Here is a 20,719-nt window from a genome sequence, read left to right as displayed (position 1 = left end):
AGGTAGTGCTGCCATGCCCCACGTTCTCAGAGCAGTGACTTGATGATAGCTGGGCTTGTGGAAGGTAAGTCTGGCACGTTGAGGGGAGACCACTAGAGGGCCTCATCAGGGACTTGCAGTTACTCAGGTGTGGAGTGAGGAGGTTCTGGACACAGGCGGGGATGGTGGGAATTTGAGCTTCCATAGTCCTTGACTGCGAAAACAATAAATCTGGGCTAATCTAAGTTTAACACACAAAATATAACTTCATAGTGATTTTTCTAGCCCTGTCTAGGTAGAGCCTTCAAAATAATTGTAAAGCCTGAGCTTTGCAGTTTTATTTTATAAAGCATTTTGAAATAGATAAGAACCAAAGACACTGCAAATACAAAACGTCACTTTTTTTACTTCCAGATCTCAAGTGCTAAGTTATATACCGTTTAATTCACTGTTGCCGGTATTGAACTCTCGAGTTTCCTTTTTTATATAAAGTTTTGCCTTTTGAGTGTTTGAAAACCCATGGATTATAGTGTAGCTGAATGGGGGAGGGCGATCTGGTGAGGAGCATGTAGGGCAAGAGGGTGAAAGTATCTGTGTTGGCTCCTTAAACCTGACCATCAGCACACGCAGACTTAACTGCATTGTCTTCTCTTTGTCTCCTTAGGAATATAAACAGAAGCTTGCTCGGGTAACCCAGGTCCGCAAGGAACTGAAGTCCCATATTCAGAGCTTGCCAGACCTCTCATTGCTGCCCAACGTCACAGGAGGCTTGGCCCCCCTGCCCTCTGCTGGTGACCTGTTTTCAACTGACTAGGGCAGGTGTCATGCCCCAGATTCCCATCTGTACCAGCAGAAAGAGGGCAAGTCATGGTTGGAAATAACCTAGTAGCCCCTGGTTGTATCACTCTTTCCACCTGCCCCCCGAGCCTCAAGAAAGAACCACAGATTCTGATTCTCCTCTCCGGCCTCTCCTCTTGAGCACAATTCATAGCAGTGGCAAGTGGAATCCAGTTTAGATTTATATTTGGAAAGAACTGTCTCACTTCATGTTTCCTTGCCCCTGTTGGTTTTCCATTCTTTTCCATTCTCTGTCTACACCCAAGAAGTTATGAAAATCATGTGTACTTCTGGAAGCTTTCAGAAGAATCTTGTCCCTTATGACAACACTGTGTCATGCAAGCAGCCTCTCCTTTCTGAGTGGGGCTTGTTCAAGTTCAGTACAGGCTTCCACTGAGGGACTCAGTCTGGAGCCGTTGGCTTTCCTGGCTGCCACCCCAAAGGTTGGAGTCACGACTGATAAGCAGCTTCGCCAGAAAGACTTTGCCAGGTCTCTGCTTCTCTCTTACCAGGACTTCTAGCAATGCGTAGACGAAGGTTAGGTGCATTTGCTTTGTGAGCAGACTAGAGAATCCAGCGAAAAGATTCAAAGCTGATCTGGGACATCAAGTCACAGTTCAGAGACAGACTAACAGGGATCACAAGCATGAGTTAAACATGAGTTACTTGCTTTGGGTTCCTACTGATGACCCTCCCAGGCTGCACTTATCTAGGGTTCCACCCACTGTCAGAGAGCGCCTTCCTTGAAACATGGTCTTTGCCCAAGTTGGTTGTGAAGGCTGTTGTTAGAAATGGTGCTGGTGGGCCCCCAAAGCTAAAGGCATACTGGGAGCCCGGGCTCTGCATGGGTGTTGCTTTGACCCTTTCCTTTGGGGAGTAGGGTGCACACTAACGTTTAATTTGCGGTGTGGGCACATGTCCACGGCATGGTGACTACACTTGAATCTCCCCTGCAAGTATGACACTGCGCATATGTGTCCTTCAGTTCACACCACTGCACGTGTCCTTGTGCCCACAGCAGGAGGAAAACTTTGCATCAGGTGTTACTGAATGTTCATCTCGGGAAGGGGGAAAGTGAAGGATATTAATTGGGGGTTTTAATTCCATTATCATGCCAGCTGACATTATGACTGTATAAGGTAGTTAGAGAGGATTTTTACCTTGCTTTTAGTAAAGGTTAGACCTGCTGACTATAAATCATTCTAACTGGGCAGGCTTATTTTTGACATTGGAAAGGGCAGAAAACAATTTGCCCCAATAGTGTAATAGGAATTGTAGCCCAGAGGCTGAAGTCCAAAAGCTATAAAAAGGAATTCAGAGGAGGGGGCTTCAGAACTCCATTATTTTGAGTTGCTATTTTCAGGATTACCAATTGGAAAGCCAATTACATGGAATTTTACATATTCAACGTGTTAGAATGGAATGTATGTTTTTAAAAGTGTAACAGACTTCCCTTCAAAAAGCTCTCCTGCCTGCCATGAAGTGAAAATGCTGGAAAGCCCTAGCAGGTATGCAGTTTAACTCTGTGTAGAACCTAGTAGCATTTAAGCTATTTTTCAGATTGAATACAGACTGTGTTTTTTGCGTATTGACACTGCCTATTGTCCTGCCATTATTAAATTAACGAGTCTGGAAGTTTTTCTCCCAGAGGCCATAGGGCAGTAAGTGACTTTACTCAAATTGCAAAATAAATTCCAGTCTTTGCTGTTTCTGTGCAAAAGCCCCCTCCCCACATGGTGTGCTGCTTCAGTCCTGTGAATGAGCTTGCTTCTGAACAGACCCATCCTGGACATTCTCTATGCTTTCTTTCAGCAAGAAAGCAAAATTTTACCAGCCACAAACCAACCAAAAAGGTATACTGGTTATTTGCTCTGATCAGCTAGATGAAAATGTTACATAACATAATGGATTTTGCCCACTGCTGTGTTTTACCTGATTGAGTCTCTGACCAGCAATTGGTGCATAATTATTACAGCAGGAGCAAGAAATGAAACCCGTAGCAATTATGTAAATGAATGTGTTGGCTTCTTAACACCTGTTACTTGTGGACTTCCTGTGAGGAAGTTAGTTCTATTTTTGTTTTTCAATGAAATGCTCTTGTTTTTTAGATCTTAATTCTCCCACATCGTCCCCAAGTGTGCTTATTACTTCATTTGTTTAATTTAAATGAACCTTTCTCCTTGTACGTATGAGGCGATCTGGCGGGGTGGGGTGGGTGGTTTTTGTCTTGTGTTTTTTCCTTTATTTAGGGCATCCGTTGGCCTCAAAGACCTTTCCTTTAGGTCATGTTCCTCAGAGAGTCTTCACTCTTCCTTTGTTTTTTGTTTTGTTTTGTTTTCTTAAAGAATATTTTTAAAGCTTAAATTTGTATATTAATTTAGGACTTTATTTAGAAGTATAGGCTGCCATTGGCGGTAGCAGTATATTCTGAAATGTCTCATAGATATATATTTTTGAATAAAGATGGTGTTGCTGAACGACAGCGTGTGCTGTTTCTTTTTCCTCCTGTGTTAGGGAACACCCAGCGCTTTCTTTGTAAGCTGTGGGTAAAGTGACACCCGCAGAGATTGTGCTGTCTGTACAGAATCTCTTAGGAGTTTCTGTGACTGTTAGTGGCCCATAAATAGTATTTTTGGATACTTTCCAGGGGGTTAATTAGCTTAATTGGCCAGTCCACACAGTACTCATAGTTTACCTTATTGTACAGAACTGGGACAAATGGAGAGAGGTTAAATGACTCTTTCCCGAGTACCACACAGTCTCTGACAGATTAAAACTGGTAAGTTCTTTGATTCCAGTGCTTTTGTTCACACCACTAGGCCTTCTGAGAGAGATTTGATTTTGGCAGTACAGCGAAAGCCACTCCGATCAGTAAAAAGAAAAATGTGAGATAATTGCAAACTCAAGTAGTATGTCTTTTAAAAACATTTTTGTGGGTTTCTTTTCTACTTTCTTTTTACCTTTAAATTCAGTTGGTTGCAACTGAGTATTATTGATTACAACTCAAAATAATAGGAAAATGGTTTGAAGTAGCTTCCTTTGAAGCAACTGATGGATTTAGAAGGATGGTTTTAGTTTTAATCTTTCTACTGGGTGAGGGCAGCATTTCTGAGAAGTAGGGTTACCCGTTTATCCTGTTTATCTCATGATGCGAACTGCAGCAGCCGTAGTCCTTCAAGGCTAAATGCAACTCAAGTCAAAGTCCAGATTTGGGAAGTTGAGACTGCATTAAACCAACTTCAGTCTTAAAATATAAAGGTTGAATATAATATGTGAGTCTCAGGAGACGAGTTCTCCTTCTGTGTCCCCAGGTTTCGTGGCCTAGTTAATGTCTTGCCTCCTTCCTATCAATAGTAACTCCGTAACTCCTCTGGTTTAATTAGCACTTCAGGCTACAAAATGTGACTCTGAGGTCCTCAGAGCAGAAGCCAGAACTGCCCAAGGGTTCATGAATCTGTCAAAATGCTTAACTTTTGTGACTAGAGCCATGAACTCTCTGTGTGCCCCTCCTGGGTGAGGTACTTTCTTCTCTGGGCCTCAGTTTGCTTATCTCTGAAATGTGCTGGTCTGAGTTATTTCTAGACACCCTGCCAGCCCTAAAGCATATGGTAGTTGTGTTGCAGAAGAATGCAGGACTGAAATCAGAGTGCTGGATGGCATGTCCTAGGTTCCCAGGAGTGTTTGTTAGATAGATTAATAACGTCATCATTGTGCTGTGTACACTCAACTTTCTTAAAAATATATATGAAATCCTGAAGACTGTAGACCACAAGGATCAGAACGTAAGAGACAGTGCCAAGACTAGGAAGATGAAAGTAAACGCGGTAGTTCACTGTCTGGGCACAGACAATCTACATGTGGTTTAGTTGAACTCAACGAAAAAGCTACTCTTCAGCCTGGCTTGCTATCTTACTTTCTCCTAAGATCATTCATCTAGCTAAACTCATTTCTCATCGCCACCTCCGTGGGATTTTCCATTTAAAAATCATTCTTCCACTCTGAAGCACAGATACAATTAAGAATCCATTCTTCTCCTGTACAGTAGATTGGGACTCACACAGCTTTATCTAGTGTTGAAAGCCCAGTTTGTTCAATTTTTTAAGACTCTGAAATAATTATTTTGCATTAAGAATTCATTTCTACCACTGGTTTGATAAATATTAAAATGAGCAATATGAATCAGAACTTAATACTTTTTATGAATAAGAGGCAGCTATGGAAAGTGATAACCCCCATCTTCTGATCTCTCACTGTGATGACCTTGGTCAAGTCCCTCAGCCTCTCGGGACCTCAGCTGCTGCTTGAAGGAAATGAGTGAGGTTAACTCACCTCTGAAGTCCTTTCCAGATCGAAAGTTCTGCAACTAGGTTTTCAGAGTGTTTCTTGCTCCTGAGAATCAATAATACTGCACTCTGTAGATTTTTAAATGACAGTCATCTGTATGAACTCTTAAGAAATTGATAAATCAGAGTCGTTACAAACATACCTATTAATAACTTTAAATGATGTTTGTTAAAAGGGCCTAATGCCATGTCTGGGACAGATCGGGCTCAGCAGTAGATGTTACTATATTCAGTAATGATTGCAGGTATTTAAATGTACATTTAATGAGGTTAAAATGGATGTTTTGGAGAAAGGCGATAATAGATACCACATATCTATATGGTATGCTGTATTTATAATGGAGATGGTCAGAAACCTGTAGCCCTCTTACACTCCCTTACCCACACTGAGGGTATAAAAAAAGTTGAAGGAGAGTTTTGGGTGGGGATTTCTTTAAAGAGAGCCGTTTGTGTGTTTGGAATCTCCTAAGGGAGAGTAGTGGCTGCCAGCTGCCCCTCACCTCACAGATAGAGAAAGGGCCTCAGTGGAGCTTAATTTGCATCCTCTAGAGGGTGACAGTTCCATGGATTAACCAGACCTTGGCCTGGAAAAATCGAAAGGGTTAGATACCAGTGGCTGTCTGCGTACTTTGATGATGGAGCAAAGGAGTGGTGTCTCAGCTGAGTGCAGCCTTCACTTCTGGAGCTGATTGGGGCAGGGGATGCACGCGCACCTCCCGAGGACCAGATGGGGGCTGTGTGCAAGAGAGCTGGCACAGGGTCATCTCAGAGCCTGACCAAGAGGCGAAGTTTTCCTCCAGGAGGTGGACTTAGACTTCCGACTCACAGTGCTGACAGTGGAGCAGAAAGCAGAGCCACGGGGGAAGGCGTCACCCCTGAGATCCCTGGGGGATGAAGGTGGGATGACTGGGAGAAGGGAGAGGATGGATGAGCCATCCTGGGGAGCATTGGAGGAGCCCATGTCGGAGGAGAAAGATGCAGTTAAACTCTTGCCAAGCTAGTGCCCAGTCACCACATCTCAGCTAAGCATTTTTTTCTTGCTTTGCCTTCCTTTCCTCACTCCCATGTCCCGGTTCCCATGGAACCATCAGAAACCTTAATACACAAGGAAGATCTCACTTCCCTGATGCTGGCTTCCCGACTGCAGGAGGCCCAGAGAAGCCTCAGCTTCAGATGATAAGCCATTTTGATCATAACCAGGATTGGACATTTAAATTTTTGAACTGAGACTACTGTTTTGCACCTTAACTGTTACCACAGAGTGATATTATTGTTGTTGTTGTTGTTATTAAATAAGATTGACTAGAGAAGTTGTAGAGGCCTGAGTTTGCTTCTAGAGTTAAGGGATACACTTACAAGTTGGATTGCAAGGGACAGTATGAGACAAAAATACAGTTGCTTTGTGATTATAATTCCACAAGCCTCCTTGTTTATCGTAATGGTTACACACATGATTTGTTTTATGGCCTTTAATTCTTGATTCATTGTTTCATTTTTGTTAAAAAGTGCATTTCCACAAGTTCAATTTGTTTCTTAATTAATAGGTTCAAGAATTATGTGTGTATTGAGCACAGTTTTTTAAGTTGTCATAAAATGCATGATATGAATTTACCATTTTAGCCATTTTAAAAGTGTATGACTAGGGGGTCAGTATAACTCGGTGGTAGAGCACATACTTAGCATGAACGAGGTCTTGAGTTTAATCCCTAGTACCTCCACACAAAAAAAGAGAAAAGGGGGAAAAGTGTATGATTCAGTGGTATTTAATACATTTACAGTGTTGTGCAACCATCACAAGCTAGTTTTAGAATATTTTCATCCCCTTAAAAGGAAAAGGAAACCCCATAGTCATTAAGCAATCACTCCTACTCCCACGCCCCTGGGAACCACTAATCTGCTTTGTGTCTTTATGAAATTGCCTATTCTGGATATTTAATATAAATGGAATTATACAATATGTGACTTTTTGTGTCTTTTTGTCCACTCACCATAATGTTATCAATGTTCATTAATGTTGTAGCATTTATCAGGATTTTATTTTTTAATGGTTGAATAATATTCCATTGTATGGATATGCCTTATATCCACCAATATTTATCAGTCAGCTGATGGACATTTGAGTGGCTTTTGCCTTTTTGGCTATTGTCAGTAGTGTTGTTATGAACATTCTTTTTTTTTTTTTTTTTTTTTTTTTTGAACCTAGCCTTAACTACGCACCTAGCCCTAACCCTGAACCTAGCTATGAACATTCTCATACAAATTTTTGTTTGAACACCTGTTTTTTGTTTTTAACAGAGGCACTGGGGATTGAACCCAGGACCTTGTGCATGCCAAGCACACACACTACCACAGAGCTATACCCCACAACCCCAAACACCTGTTTTCAGTTGTTTTAGATATATGCCTTGGAGTGGAAATGCTGGGTCGTATGTTAACTCTATGTTTAACTGATTGTGGAACCACCAAATGATTTTCCACAGTGGCTGCACCATTTACATTTCCATCAGCAATGTACGAGGGTACTAAATTCTCCACTTCTTTCCTCTATTAGTCAGGGCTTTCCAGAGAAACAGAATCAACAAGAGGTTTAGATAGATAGATAGCTAGATAGATGATAGATAGATAATTTCTTTTACAGAATTTGCTCACACAATTGTGGAAGCTTAGTAAGTGTAAAGTCTGCAGAGTAAACAAGCACCTGGAGACCCAAGAAAGACATACAGTTTAAATCCAGAGGCAGTCTGCTGGCAGAATTCTTTCTTACTCAAGAGGAGTATCAGTCTTTGTTTCATTAAGATCGTTGACTGATTAGATGAGACCCACCCACATTGTGGAAGGTAATCTGATCTTCTCAAAAGTCCATCAATTTAAATGTTAATCTCATACTAAAAACAACTTCACAGAAAAATCCAAATTAATGTCTGACCAAATATATGGGCACTGTGGCCCAGCCAAGTAGACACATAAAATTAACCATCACATTTGCCAACATTTGTTATTTTCCATATCTAAAATTACAGCTGTATTGCTGTCCTAGGGCTCCATAAGAAAGTACCACAAACTCGGTAGCTAAAAACAGCAAATGTATTGTCTCATAGTTCTGGAGGCTAGAAATCCAAAATGACGGTGTTCACAGGGCCACGGTCCCTCCAGATCCCTAGGAGAGGATCCTTCATTGCCTCTTCCAGCTTCTGGTAGCCCCAGGCATTCCTTGGTTTATGGTATCGTAACTCTATAATCTCTGCCTCCATCTTCACATGGCCATCTTCCCTCTGTGCCTTTGTCCAAATCTCGCCCTTTTATATGTACCCAAGTCATATTGGATTAAGGTCCACCTTAATGACCTCATCCTCGCTTGATTACATCTGTAAAGATTGTATTTCCAAATAAGTTCACATTCACAGATACTGGAGGTCAGGAACATTTTGGTGGGGAGGGGGACACAATTCAATCCATAACAATAGCTATCCTAGGGGATATGAAGTGATAGCTCATTGTGGTTTTGATTTGCATTTTCCTAATGACATTGAGCATCTTTTCATGTGCTTACTGCCCATTTATAGATCTTCTCTGGAGAAATGTCTATTCAAGTCCTTTGCCCATTTTTGAATTGGGTTACCTCTGTTGTTGTTGAATTGTAAGAGTTCTTTATGTATTTTGGATACTAGATCCTTACCAGATACATAATTTGCAGATATTTTCTCCTATGATATAGGTGTCTTTTCACTCTCTTGATGGTGTCCTTTGATGTACATAAATTTTAATTTTTGATGAATTCTATTACCTGTTTTTTTTCTTGTGCTGCTGGTGCTTTTGTGTCATATCTAAGTAAACACTGCCAAATCCAATGCCATGAAAGTTTATCCCTATGTTTTCTTCTAGGATTTTATAATTTTAGCTCTTACACTGAGGTAACTGGTACATTTTTAAGTTAAGTTTTGCATACGGTGTGATGTAAGGGTTCAGCCTCATGCTTGCACGTGGATATGCAGTTATCTCACCCAGCACCATCTGCTGAAGAGATTACTCTTTCCCCTTGAATGGTCTTGGCACCACTGTCAAAATCTTGAACACTTTTAAAGGTGAATTTAAAGATTAAGTAATGGATTGTGTCTTGATCAATTCGGGTCAACCTTTTCCCAGTTCGACTTTTCATAAAATCTTGACAGAGCCTGACTTCCTGGTAGAACTATAAAACTCAAAAATACTCATGAACTAACGCCAAACACAATTTTCTTAAACTGTCTCTAACAACTTTTAATGAAGTCACCGTCTATTAGTTAAATGATATTTTGAAGTATAAACCAATGGTGAAAACAACTAGGGTAGGGATTTTCAGTTCCACCCAGGAAGGATTAAGTGCTATGGAACTTGCCCTCCATCATAAACAACTAGAAAAGCAGACAAAATATATAAAACAAGTATTTTCAGACATTGGATGTCAGGAAGCACAGGGCTGTGAATCCCTGAGAGAAGGAAACACAGGTAGAGGTGATTGCTCACCTTATTCATTTAGGATGTTTCAAATCTTCAGCACAGAGATGTGGAACCAGAGGCCCACTGTTATCACTGAATTGAGGACACAGAGATCAGAGTTCAGGAAGGCTGAGACAGCTAAAATTTACAGGGAAAAACAACAGAGAGGAGGTAGCTGCACAGAGACAGAGCTCAGAAAATCCGCGAGGGTGCCCTTGACCCTTAGGTGAGTTCTGATCAGGATATGTGTGGGATGAAACTCCATGCAACCAGAGAAAGGAAAAATAGAAAGAAGCAGGTCAAGTAATTCCAAGGGCTCACAGAGGTCTAGGGATAGTTGAAGTGTCTGCTAGCCAGGCTAAAGAGGCCTTGTAACACAGTGTGTTGGATAAAATCTTAAGGTTATGCCTTTGTAGTGACAGGCAGACTAGTCCTAGAGTAAAGACTGCTTTTAGCTTGCCGTAAAACAAGCTTAATATTAATCCTGAAACTGATCTGCAAGTGATGTAACTGCTTGGCAGAACAAAGTCCAGCATCATTTAAAAAAATACACAAAACTCAGCACTAAACAACATAAAATCTATTATGTTTGGCATCCAACAACAACCACAAAATCACCAGGCATGAAAAGAAGTAGAAAAATATGATCAGAACCAGGAGAAAAATAATTCAGTAGATCCAGAATGACACAAACGATAGAATTAGCTGAAAAGACCTTAAATAATATTATAAATACTTAAGGATATAAAGGAAGCCATGAATATAATGAGGAAAGACACATGATACATATTTTTTTTAAATCCAAATCAAATTTTTGGAGAGGATGCATAGAAATTAAACTGAATGGGATTACCAGCAGAAGAAATGAGAATTTGCAGCAGAACAGATCAGTGAAATTACAGGCATAGAAATAAAACATGATTCAAAATGAAGCACAAAGAGAAAGTGTCAGAAAAGGAATGAACGGTATAGCCTATGAAACAATACCAAGTGTAAAAAATACGTACCAGGAGAGGAAAGAAAGAGACGGAAAAAATATTTGAAGAAATAATGGCCATTCCTCAAATATGATGAAAATGATAGAGGCATGGGTCCAAGAAACTCAGTGTCCTCAAGCAGAATAAACATGGAAAAAAAATTACATCCCAAGACACATCATAGTCAAATTGCTAAACCACTGATAATGAATAAAAAGAAACACATACAGAAGAATACAGATCAGAGTAGCAGCAGACTTCTTGTCATAAACTGTGCAAGCCAAAAAGGAATGGCATAACATCTTTACAGTGTTGAATGGGAAAAGAAAAATATTTAGAATTCTATATTTATCAAAAATGTCTTTCAAAAATGGATAGGGGTGTGGCCAAGATGGCAGAGTAGGAAGACCCTGAGCTCACCTCCTCCCACAGGCAACAAGATGGGTAGGATGGGGTGAAGATGCAGTGTAGTCAGGACCCACACCCCCAGGTAGGTGACCCACAATTGGGAGGATAATCACATTTGCAGGGGCTCTTCCTTAGGAGCGAGGGGTCTGAGCCCCACATCAGGCTCCCCAGTCTAGGGGTCCAGCACCAAGAAGATAAGCCACCAGAATGTCTGATTTTGAAGGCCAGCAGGCTTGCATACAGGAGAGCTGGAGGGCTATAGGAAATAGAGTCCTCTCTTAAATGGCTAAACTAAATGAACCCAAAAATTTCCACAAGACACATTATGATTAAACTGGCAAAAAATTAAAGACAAAGAGAGACTCTTAAAAGCAGCAACAGAAAAGCAACAAGTTACATAGAAGGGAACTCCCATTAGACTATCAGCTGACTTTTCAGCAGAAACTTTGCAGGTCAAAAAGAAGTACCATGATATATTTAAAGTGATGAAAGGAAAAAACCTACAAGGAAGAATACTCTACCCAGCAAGGCTGTCATTCAGATTTGAAAGAGCGACCAAGAGTTTCACAGACAAGCAAAAGCTAAAATAGTCCAGCACCACTAAACTGACTTTACAAGAAGTGTTAAAGGGACTTCTCCAAGCAGAAGAGATAATACTACAACTAGACATATGAAAATTACAAAAGGAAAAATCTCATTGGTACAGGAAAACATTCAGTAAAGGTGGTAGATTGATCACTTATAAAGCTAGTGGGAAGGTTAAAAGTCAAAAGTAGTAAATCATCTATATCTACAATAAGTAGTTCAGGGATGCACAAAACAAAAAGGTGTAAAATATGTCAAAAACATTTAACATGGGCTGGGGGAATAAAAATGCTTGGTTGTTAGAATGTGTTTGAACTTAAGAGATCATCAACTTAAAATATACAATATATATGTGTGTGTATATATAGGTATATATAGTTATAAATGAACCGCATGGTAGCCACAAGCCAAAAAGCTGTAATAGATACACACACACACACAAAGAGAAAGGAATCCAAACATAGCACTAAAGATAGTCATTAAATCACTAAGGAAGAGAGCAAAAGAAGAAAGGAACAGAAAGGAACTACAGAAACAACCAGAAGACAATGAACAAAATGGCCTCAAGTACATACCTATCAATTACTTTAAATGTAAATGGACTAAATGCTCCAATGAAAAACATAGAGTAGCTGAATGAATTAAAAAAAAAAAAAAGACCCATGTATATACCACCTACAAGACTCACTTTAGATCTAAAGACTCAACACTACTGAAAGTGAGAGGATGAAAAAATGGATTCTATGTGAACAGAAAGTAAAAGAAAGCTTGGGTAGCAATGCTTAGATAAAATAGCCTTTAAAACAAAGTCTGTAACAAGAGACAAAGGACATTATATAATGAAAAAAGGAACAATGAAAAGATATAATGATTTTAAATACATATGCACCTAACATAGGAGTACCTAAATACATACAGCAAATCATAGCAAACAGAAAGGGAGAAATTGACAGTAACACAATAATAGTAGGGGACATTAACACCCCACTTACATCCATGGACAGATCATCCAGACAGAAAATCAGTAAGACACTGTCCTTGACCGACACATTAGACCAGATTAACTTAATAGATATACATAGAGAGAGAATATTCCATCTAAAAGCAGCAAAATAGACATTCTTTTCAAGTGCATATGGAACATTCTTCAGAAGAGAACACATGCTGGGTCACAAACAAGTCTCAGTAAATTTAAATAGATTGAAATCATACCAGGCATCTTTGCTGACCATGATTATGAGACTAGAAATCAACTATAAGGAAAAAGAAAACAACATAAAACACAAACACATGGAGGCTAAACAATATGCTACTAAACAACCAGTGGATTGCTGAGGACATTTTTAAAAATACCTGAATGGAAGAAGATATTTGCAAACATTAGCAAAAAGGGGGTTAATATCCAAAATATACAGCTCAATATAAAAAAAAAAAACCTATTATAAAATGGGCAGCGGACCTGAATAGATCTTTTTTCCAAAGAAGACACACAATTGGCCAACAGACACATGAAAGACGCTCAACATCACTAATCATCAGGGAAATGCAAATCAAACCACAAGGAGATGTCACCTCACACCTGTCAGAATGGCTGTCATCAAAAGAAAAACAACAACAACAATAAATAACAAAAGTTGGTGAGGAGTCAGAGAAAACAGAACCCTTGTGCCCGGTTGGTGAGAATGTAAACTGGTGCAGCCACCATGGAAAACAGTATGAAGTTTCCTCAAGAAAATAAAGATAGAACTGCCACGTGATCCAGCAATTCTACTTCTGGGTATTTTTCTGAAGAAAACAAAAACACTAATTTGAAAAGATATATGGACCCCTATGCTCATTGCAGCATTATTTACAATAGCCAAGATATAGAAGTAACCTAAGTGACCATCAACGGGTGAATGGATAAAGAAGATGGGATATAGATGTACAATGAAATATTACTCAGCTCTAAAAAAGAACGAGATCTTGCCATTTGTGACAACATGGGTGGACCTAGAGGGTATTATGCTAAGTGAAATAAGTCAGACAGAGAAAGACAAACACATATGATTTCACTTATATGTGGAATTTAAAAAACAAAGCAAGCATAACAAAACAGAACAGACTCATAGATACAGAGGTCAAACTGGTGGTTGCCAGACGGAAAGGTGGTTGGGGGAATGGATGAAATAGGTGAGGGAGATTAAGAGGAACAAACTTCCAATTATAAATAAGCCATGGGATGTATTGTACAGCATAGGGAGTATAGTCAATAATATCGGAATAACTGTGTGTGGTGACAGGTGGTAACTAGACTTATTGTGATGATCATTTTATAATGTTTAAAAATATTGTCACTATGCTGAAACTAATTTAATTTTGTAAGTCAATTTTACTTTAATTTAAAAAGAGAAGAAGAAAAAAATGAAGGTGAAAGAAAAACTTTCTCAAAGCAACAAAAGCTGAACTAATTCATCACCACTAGACCTGAATTATAAAAAATATTAAAGGAAGTTTTTTAGACTGAAGAAAAATGATATCAAATAGAAATCTGGATCTACACGAAGGAATGGAGAGCACTAAAAATGACTCCACAGGGAAGTATATAATTTTTTCTTATAATTTAAGTGTCTGTAAAAGATTATTGGCTGTTTAAACAAAAATAATAATGTACTGGGGTTTTATAACATACAAAAAAGCAAAATGTATGACAACAATAACAAAGTCAGAAGGGAGAAAAATGGAAGTATTTTATTAAAAGGATCTTATAGTATTTATGAAGTTATAATGTCACTTGAGGGTATAATGTGATAAGGGATAAGGTAAAGATATACACTAAAAAAACTAAAACAACCACTGAAATAACAGAGTTGTAGCTAGTAAGTAAACAATGGAGATGCAATGAAATCATAAAAATTATTCAATTATTCCAAAAGAAGGGAGGAAAAAAATGGAGCCAAGAATAGTTGATGCATGTAGAAAGCAAACAGCAAGATGATACACTAATATCCGATCGTATCAGTCATCACATTAAATATGAATTGTCTAAATGCCTCAATTAAAAGGCAGAGATAGTAAGAAATTTAAAGTGCGTGGTTTCAGGTGTCAGAGTCACCAAGAAAGACATGGGTCACCTAGGCAACTAGGTAGAAAGATGCTTCACTCACAGGGAGAAGAGACCACACAAGATCTGCTTTAATAGTGAGCATTGGTTCCCCAGGGCCAGCAGGTCCTGTCCTGTAGCTGATGCAGGAAGATGATCTGCACGCGCCCCTCTTGTTCTGCAGGAGGAGGACCTCCCACCAGGAGTAGATACAAGCAGTGGGGTTGGCCACGTGCCTTATGATGCACATGCTTAAGCAGAACAAAGACATGCACATCAAGCCTGTTAGCAGGGGAAAGACATTTGCAAACAAGGTGGTATGTCCAGCGTTGGCTGTGAGCATCCTTATCTTCCTGTAAGAAAATGTTTCAGTCTCCGGGACCACCGCCTTTCCCAACATATTTACTATCTGACCCTTTACAAAAGTTTGCCCATCCCCGAATTAATGTAATATACACTTCAGCCCAACAGAGACCATGATGACTTGCACATTATTGGGCTATGAATTAATGTGGTCTCCATGTATCTCCTAACATATGCACTTTCAAACTATCAGATGCCTAGGTTGGGTGGTTCTCTCTCCCTGGCCAGGAACCCAGTGGGTAATTGTGGCCTGTTAGATAAACATGTGGGCTCAAAGCCAGGTTAAAATCCATTTCACTTCCCTGGATAGAATCTTTGTGATGCCACCCTGGAGGATTCCGCTTCAATTAAATCTGATTAGTTCACTTGGCATGCTCTAGGTTAGAGCAAAGAGCCCTAAATTTGGAACCCTGTTGAAGTCCCAACTCCGTCAGTGATGAATGGAGTGACTTCAGACAAGTCTCTTCACATCTCAGGGTGAGGCTGACATATCGGGAACACTTGGTATTTCCAGATCTCCCTGGAGATCTTCATCCTTGTGTTTAACGTTAACAACTGCATGGAGAGGCAGCACGGGGTGGTTGCGAGCACTAGTTCCAGTCTCCAATGATCTGAGTTTAAGTCCCGATCTCCCCACTTAACTGACACTTTGGCCAAGTAACTTTCTTCCCTGTGTCTTGGTTTCATCATCTGTACACCCTGGATGATAATAGGCTCTTAATGCTGAGCATTATGGGGATTTGATAAATATTGCTAAAGTAAGCTGAGCTACATGAGTATTTGTTAAATAAATAAAAGCTGTTTACTGATATGGAGCAATCCGTGCAAACTCTGGGCATGTGAGCCTGGGATGTGGGACAGCTGTCTGGACTCGGCTGTTCTTCTCCGGGAGTCATAGAGCAAGAACTGTGTCCTCTTACAGTCACAGCTGTTGTGAGAAGATACTGAGGAGGGACACCGGCCAGTTGCAGGAGAGTGGCCAAGCCTCAAGATCAAGGCCTCCCAGGAAGGATGACCTGGAACAGTTTAGTCTGCAGACGAGAGAGTAAATGTGGTGGTGCTCAGTGTAGGTAGATGAAGACAGGCAGGAAAAACGGTCCTTAAGTTGAGGATAAAACAGAGGGCGGGAGTTGAAAATGGGGAGAGCTTCTGACCCATTATCCAGAAGACACTGCCCCACCAAGGCTGGCTGACTCTCCTTGTCTGGGGTGCCTTTGGGAGCTGCTTAGTTAAGGCAGAGAGTTAGAGGAGATGAAGTATACAAGGGCCCTCCCAGAAGGAACAGTCCTGGACTCCAATGTTTCCATTGGCTTTGAGATTTGACTACTGATAAGTGTGGTAGGAACAAAGCCATTGCTTTCAAAGTTCCAAAGCCTGAAGCTCGCCAAGAACTCTATAAGAGTGTCTACCCAGATTCCCTGGGTGACCTCCTGATGAGGTACTCAGCGGCCTGAGATGCCTGTAAGACCCCCCACCCCAATGGATGATGAAACATGGGTTGGTGGTGACAGCTCCTGGCAAGGTCATAGGAAGGCAATTTAACTGACAGCTATCATTGCTCAAGAACCTGAAGACAGACCTCCAAACCCTCGTTGGATATCAGCACGGGTTGCCTTTGAAACTTCAAAAGGACCATCCAGACCTGGCCCCTAGTCTGCCTGGAATGCAATGGCATCTGGATTTCATTCTGATGGCCTGGAAATCTATGAAGTCATTCCCAAGAGTGGCTTTCTTATCTGCCTCAGCCAAAACAAGCATGGAGAGTCCTCATTCCAAGGTAATTAAAGTTCATTAGACAGCATGACTTGTTATACATGGATTCAGATAAGCCATGGTTCAAATCAAGCTCTCCCTCCCCACCACCATCCACTTGACCAGCCATGTAACAGACTGGAAGCAAACTCCCTGCCCCTGGAGGCAACAAACAGTGCCTATGCTACCCCTCATCTGGGGAATAGTTACAGAGGGGATTCTCAAATCCAATAGAACAGGGGTACAAACTCAAATGCCTTCAAGACCTGGGAAGGCAATAGAAAGGACGTAACTTGGCCAGCTGCGGACAGGCGAGTGTGTGACAGCACTGTGCAGTTCAGCCAAGTGTCGCATGCCGTAAGGGAGAATCAGTATTGCCAGGTTGTCCAATTTTTCTAAGAGAATGTGGAAAACTGGATTTGCAAATAAAATATTTTAGTTTTTAAACATTGGCAACTGATTTGGATCCCAATTTTGAATTATTTTTCAATATCAGTTTGTCCTTAGAATGCCACTTTATTTTGGAATGCTATATTGTCATTTTCGCACGTAGAAAATCAGTCTCTGCTGAGGACTTGCAACAGGAGTCTGCAAAGCTGACTATAGTCCGAGGATGAATCCCTGTTCTTAGAAGAATCTTAGCCTCAGACCAGAACTTGCAGGAACCTTGAGGTTAATTCAGTCTGGCTACTTGCAGCCTGCTGTAGAGACAGGAGCACTGGCCAGAGAGTGGAGGGGGCCCAGGTTCTGGTCCCAGCCCTGTCTCTGATTCCCTGGGTGACCTTGGGAAATTCCCTGTCCTTCTCTGGCCTCAGTTTCCCCTTCTGGAATTGGCCCAGAATATCTCAGGGCCCTGCCATCTCAGATGGTCTAGGGCTCTGTTTGGAGGAACCCCAAACGGAGAATTTTCAAAAGCAAGCCTTATTCTTGATATGGGCGAAATGGCTGTTTTCAGAACTGTCTCTGCATTTTTGGAACTGGTAGTTCCAGAGCTAAGAAAAGAGTTTACCAGAAGGGAGGCTTTGCAGCTTCTGGAGTTTTTGTGCCAAGGTTTTAGGGCTGATGGAGATAATCTGTTAGCGTTCATCAAGTGCCAGTGGTGAAGTTTCGGTGGTGACAGAAGGTAAGTGAGTCTTATGACAGATGGGAAATGGCAGGTGAGGGGGTCACACAGGAGACTGGCTCTTGCCCTGTTCCCACTCACTCTGCAGCCCGGACAGTTCTCCCCTGTCTCTGGGCCTCAGTGTCCTCTGAGGAGGTTGGCTGGCTGGTTTCTGAGCCCTTTGCAGCCCTGGAGGTCTGTGATTCTAAAGAATTATGTTTCAAAGTTGTGGTTTTATCATCTGCCCAAGGACTTTAATTTTTTTCTTAATTCAGTATGTGTTTCTTAAACACCCACTGGTGATAGGCACTGTGGATGCAGCTGGCAAAGCCAGATACAGTCCCTGCCATCAAGCATTTAGAATCTCAGGGGAGACAGACAGTGACCAGTCAGGTGAAGGCGCAGTGGGCCTGGCAAAGTGCTGTGACACGAGGATGTGTTTTCAACAGGTGAATTGAACCTAGTTAGGCTTGGATGGGGACAGCTTCTTCAAGGAAATGACTCTTGAGCCGAGATCCCAAGGGTGATGAGGAGTTAACTAAGTGAAGGGGATGAGAAAAATGTTTCCACAGGAAGCACGTCACATGTGAAGGCCGTGCCGGGAGGGCACAAGGCATGTTCGAGGCACTGAAAGGGGCCAGCACTGCTGTGTGGTGGGGCCGCTGAGGGTCAGGGCGAGCCAGACCCTGCAGAATCTTGTCATCCACGGAGAAGACTTGGGTCTTCATGCTAAGAATCTTGGAAAGCCTCCAAAGGATTCTCAGCAAGGCAAAACCGTGTCAGATCTGTGTTTTGAAAAGACTCCTCTGAATACTATTGGGAAGCAGCAGGTGATAGTGGGAGGGATGGGGGGTACCAAGGGGAGCAGAATAGATGCGAGGGGGACCAGCAAGCAGGTGGTGACGAGTGAGGACATCCTGTGAGACTTGATGGGGGCCTGGGCGGAGCCATGATGGTCAAGAGATGGCGAGTGCTGAGACTTGAGAGCTAGTTAGGACTTTGAATCAGCAGGGTTTGGCGATAGATGGAATGAGGAGTTGAGGCCAACGCCTGGCTCTCTGGGCAGGAGCACCAGGCCTCTAATCTATGTGTGTGTCCTGGCAGCAGCCCCCTGACATGGGCAGCCTCTGAGATGACCCCCAGGGATCCCCTGCTTCCCGGTTCCCACCCTTGTGTAATTCCCTCCTGAGTGTGGGCTGGACTTACTGACTGACAACTAACAAATTGAAAATGTCAGAAGTGACAGGTAAAAATGTGGGGTTCTGAAAGGACTGTGCCTCCCATCTTGGCTGCTTTCTCCTGCTTCCTCTTCATCGCTTGCCTGGGGAAAGACAGCTGCCTTGACGTGAGGCAGCTTTGTGGACAGGCCCGTGTGAGTGAGCTTGGACACAGCTGTTTGGAGGCCGGCCAACAGCTGTGCGAGTGAGTTTGGAATCTGATCCTCCCCAAGTCAAGCCTTGACCTGACTGCCACCAAGGCTGACAGCTGGATTGCCACTATCTGGAAAATCTTGAGTTAAGTTAAGCCATTTTCAGACTCCTGAGCCACAGAAACTGAGAGTTAATAGTTATTTTTTATTTCCAGCTGCTGAATTTTGGGGTAACTTGTTAGGCAGCAATAGGTAATCCTATAGCCCTCCCTCACACAAGATGTGCTTTCAGCTTCCCTGGGCCTGGAAAGGGAAGGGTTAACCCCAGGGGCCATGCAGCACTGTTAATGCCTCCCACTTGAGGGACAGTTCATTACAGAGTTATCTAGCAGCTCTGCCAACAGTTGGGTCTGCTGCCAGCTGGGCCTCCGCCCTCCTGCAGTGCCTGTCAGAGCAGGGGCCCCGGACTGTGGATGGAGCGGGATCCTGGAAACTGACAGATTTATTAACAGCCTCATTTCCCGGCATCTGCCTCTGATTCTCCAGCGGCAGGTAGAGCCAATGAGGTTCTATGGCCATGTCCCTGCAGGGGTCAGGGCTGCCTCATTTCCTGGGTGGCAGCACCTTCTGGAGTTCATGGCCCCTAATCTGCTGTGTTGAGAGTCCAGAGAGAGGTGCTGAGGGGCTACCCCAAACCCCAGAGGCTGCCAGTAACCACAGACAACATGTTTGCAGCACCTCCTGGGTGACGAGCCCTACATTCACCGTCTCATTTAATCCTCAAAATAACCCTGCAAAAGTAGGAAAGCCCATGAGCCCCATTTTGCAGGTGAGGAAACTGAGGCCCTAGGTCAGGTAGCTGGAAAGCACAGGGCCGTCTGACGCTAACATCTGCACGCTTATGTGCTCTGCCTCCTGGGCCCCTCTGGTGAGGATTGGGGATCTGGTGGCTTAGTGGTTTGGGGGGAGCTACTTTGGGGGATCAACTGGGAGAGTTGAGGAGTCCAGGCCCCCTGTAAAAGCATTCCCACTCTTCCATGTTGTGCCTTTAGGGGAGCATGTCAAATTTGACTTGGAAAACAAAGCTACAAAAATCAAACCAAACCAGACCAGGTAGCATGGTGTTTCAGAATGTGTGGGCTGTACTGAGAATGTTCCAATCCCAAATCCCCATTTAGTGTGTGACCTGGGGAGCTAATAATAGGTCCTACCTCATGGCAATCATGGGTGTTCAATGAAGTTAAGCCTGTAAAGCCATAGCAGAGGGCTGGGCACATAGTAGATACTCCAGGGTGCTGTTTGCAAGAAGGATTTGCCTTTCTCCAAGGGGTCTGTGTGTTGGAAAAAAACACAAAAAACAAACAAACATCATTCTAGGCAGTAGGGAGCCTTTGAAGGCTTTGAACAGGGTGAACCCTCTCAAGTTTGTTCCTGAAGCTCCAAGGC

General features: G+C 42.2%; 1 protein-coding gene across 4 annotated transcripts in view; it reads left to right on the top strand.

Moving 5' to 3' along the window:
* Positions 1-20,719, top strand: part of RPRD1B (regulation of nuclear pre-mRNA domain containing 1B) — a 77,435-nt gene that overhangs the window by 41,610 nt on the left and 15,106 nt on the right. For 2 of the 4 annotated variants that reach the window (XM_031433831.2, XM_010975233.3), the window contains one exon: positions 644-3,293. The exons of 1 other annotated variant lie outside the window; for it this stretch is intronic. In XM_031433831.2, coding sequence (XP_031289691.1) covers positions 644-793 — 150 coding nt within the window. In that variant the 3' untranslated portion in view covers positions 794-3,293. Of the gene's footprint in view, positions 1-643; positions 3,294-20,719 lie in introns of those variants that run through there. One more of the 4 variants, XM_031433829.2, reaches the window with a different exon arrangement.

This window comes from Camelus dromedarius, chromosome 18 (assembly GCF_036321535.1).
Source record: "Camelus dromedarius isolate mCamDro1 chromosome 18, mCamDro1.pat, whole genome shotgun sequence".
In the NCBI taxonomy this organism is placed as follows: Eukaryota; Metazoa; Chordata; class Mammalia; order Artiodactyla; family Camelidae; genus Camelus; species Camelus dromedarius.
Note: the sequence above shows the minus strand (reverse complement) of the source record. Positions and strands in the feature narration are given on the sequence as shown.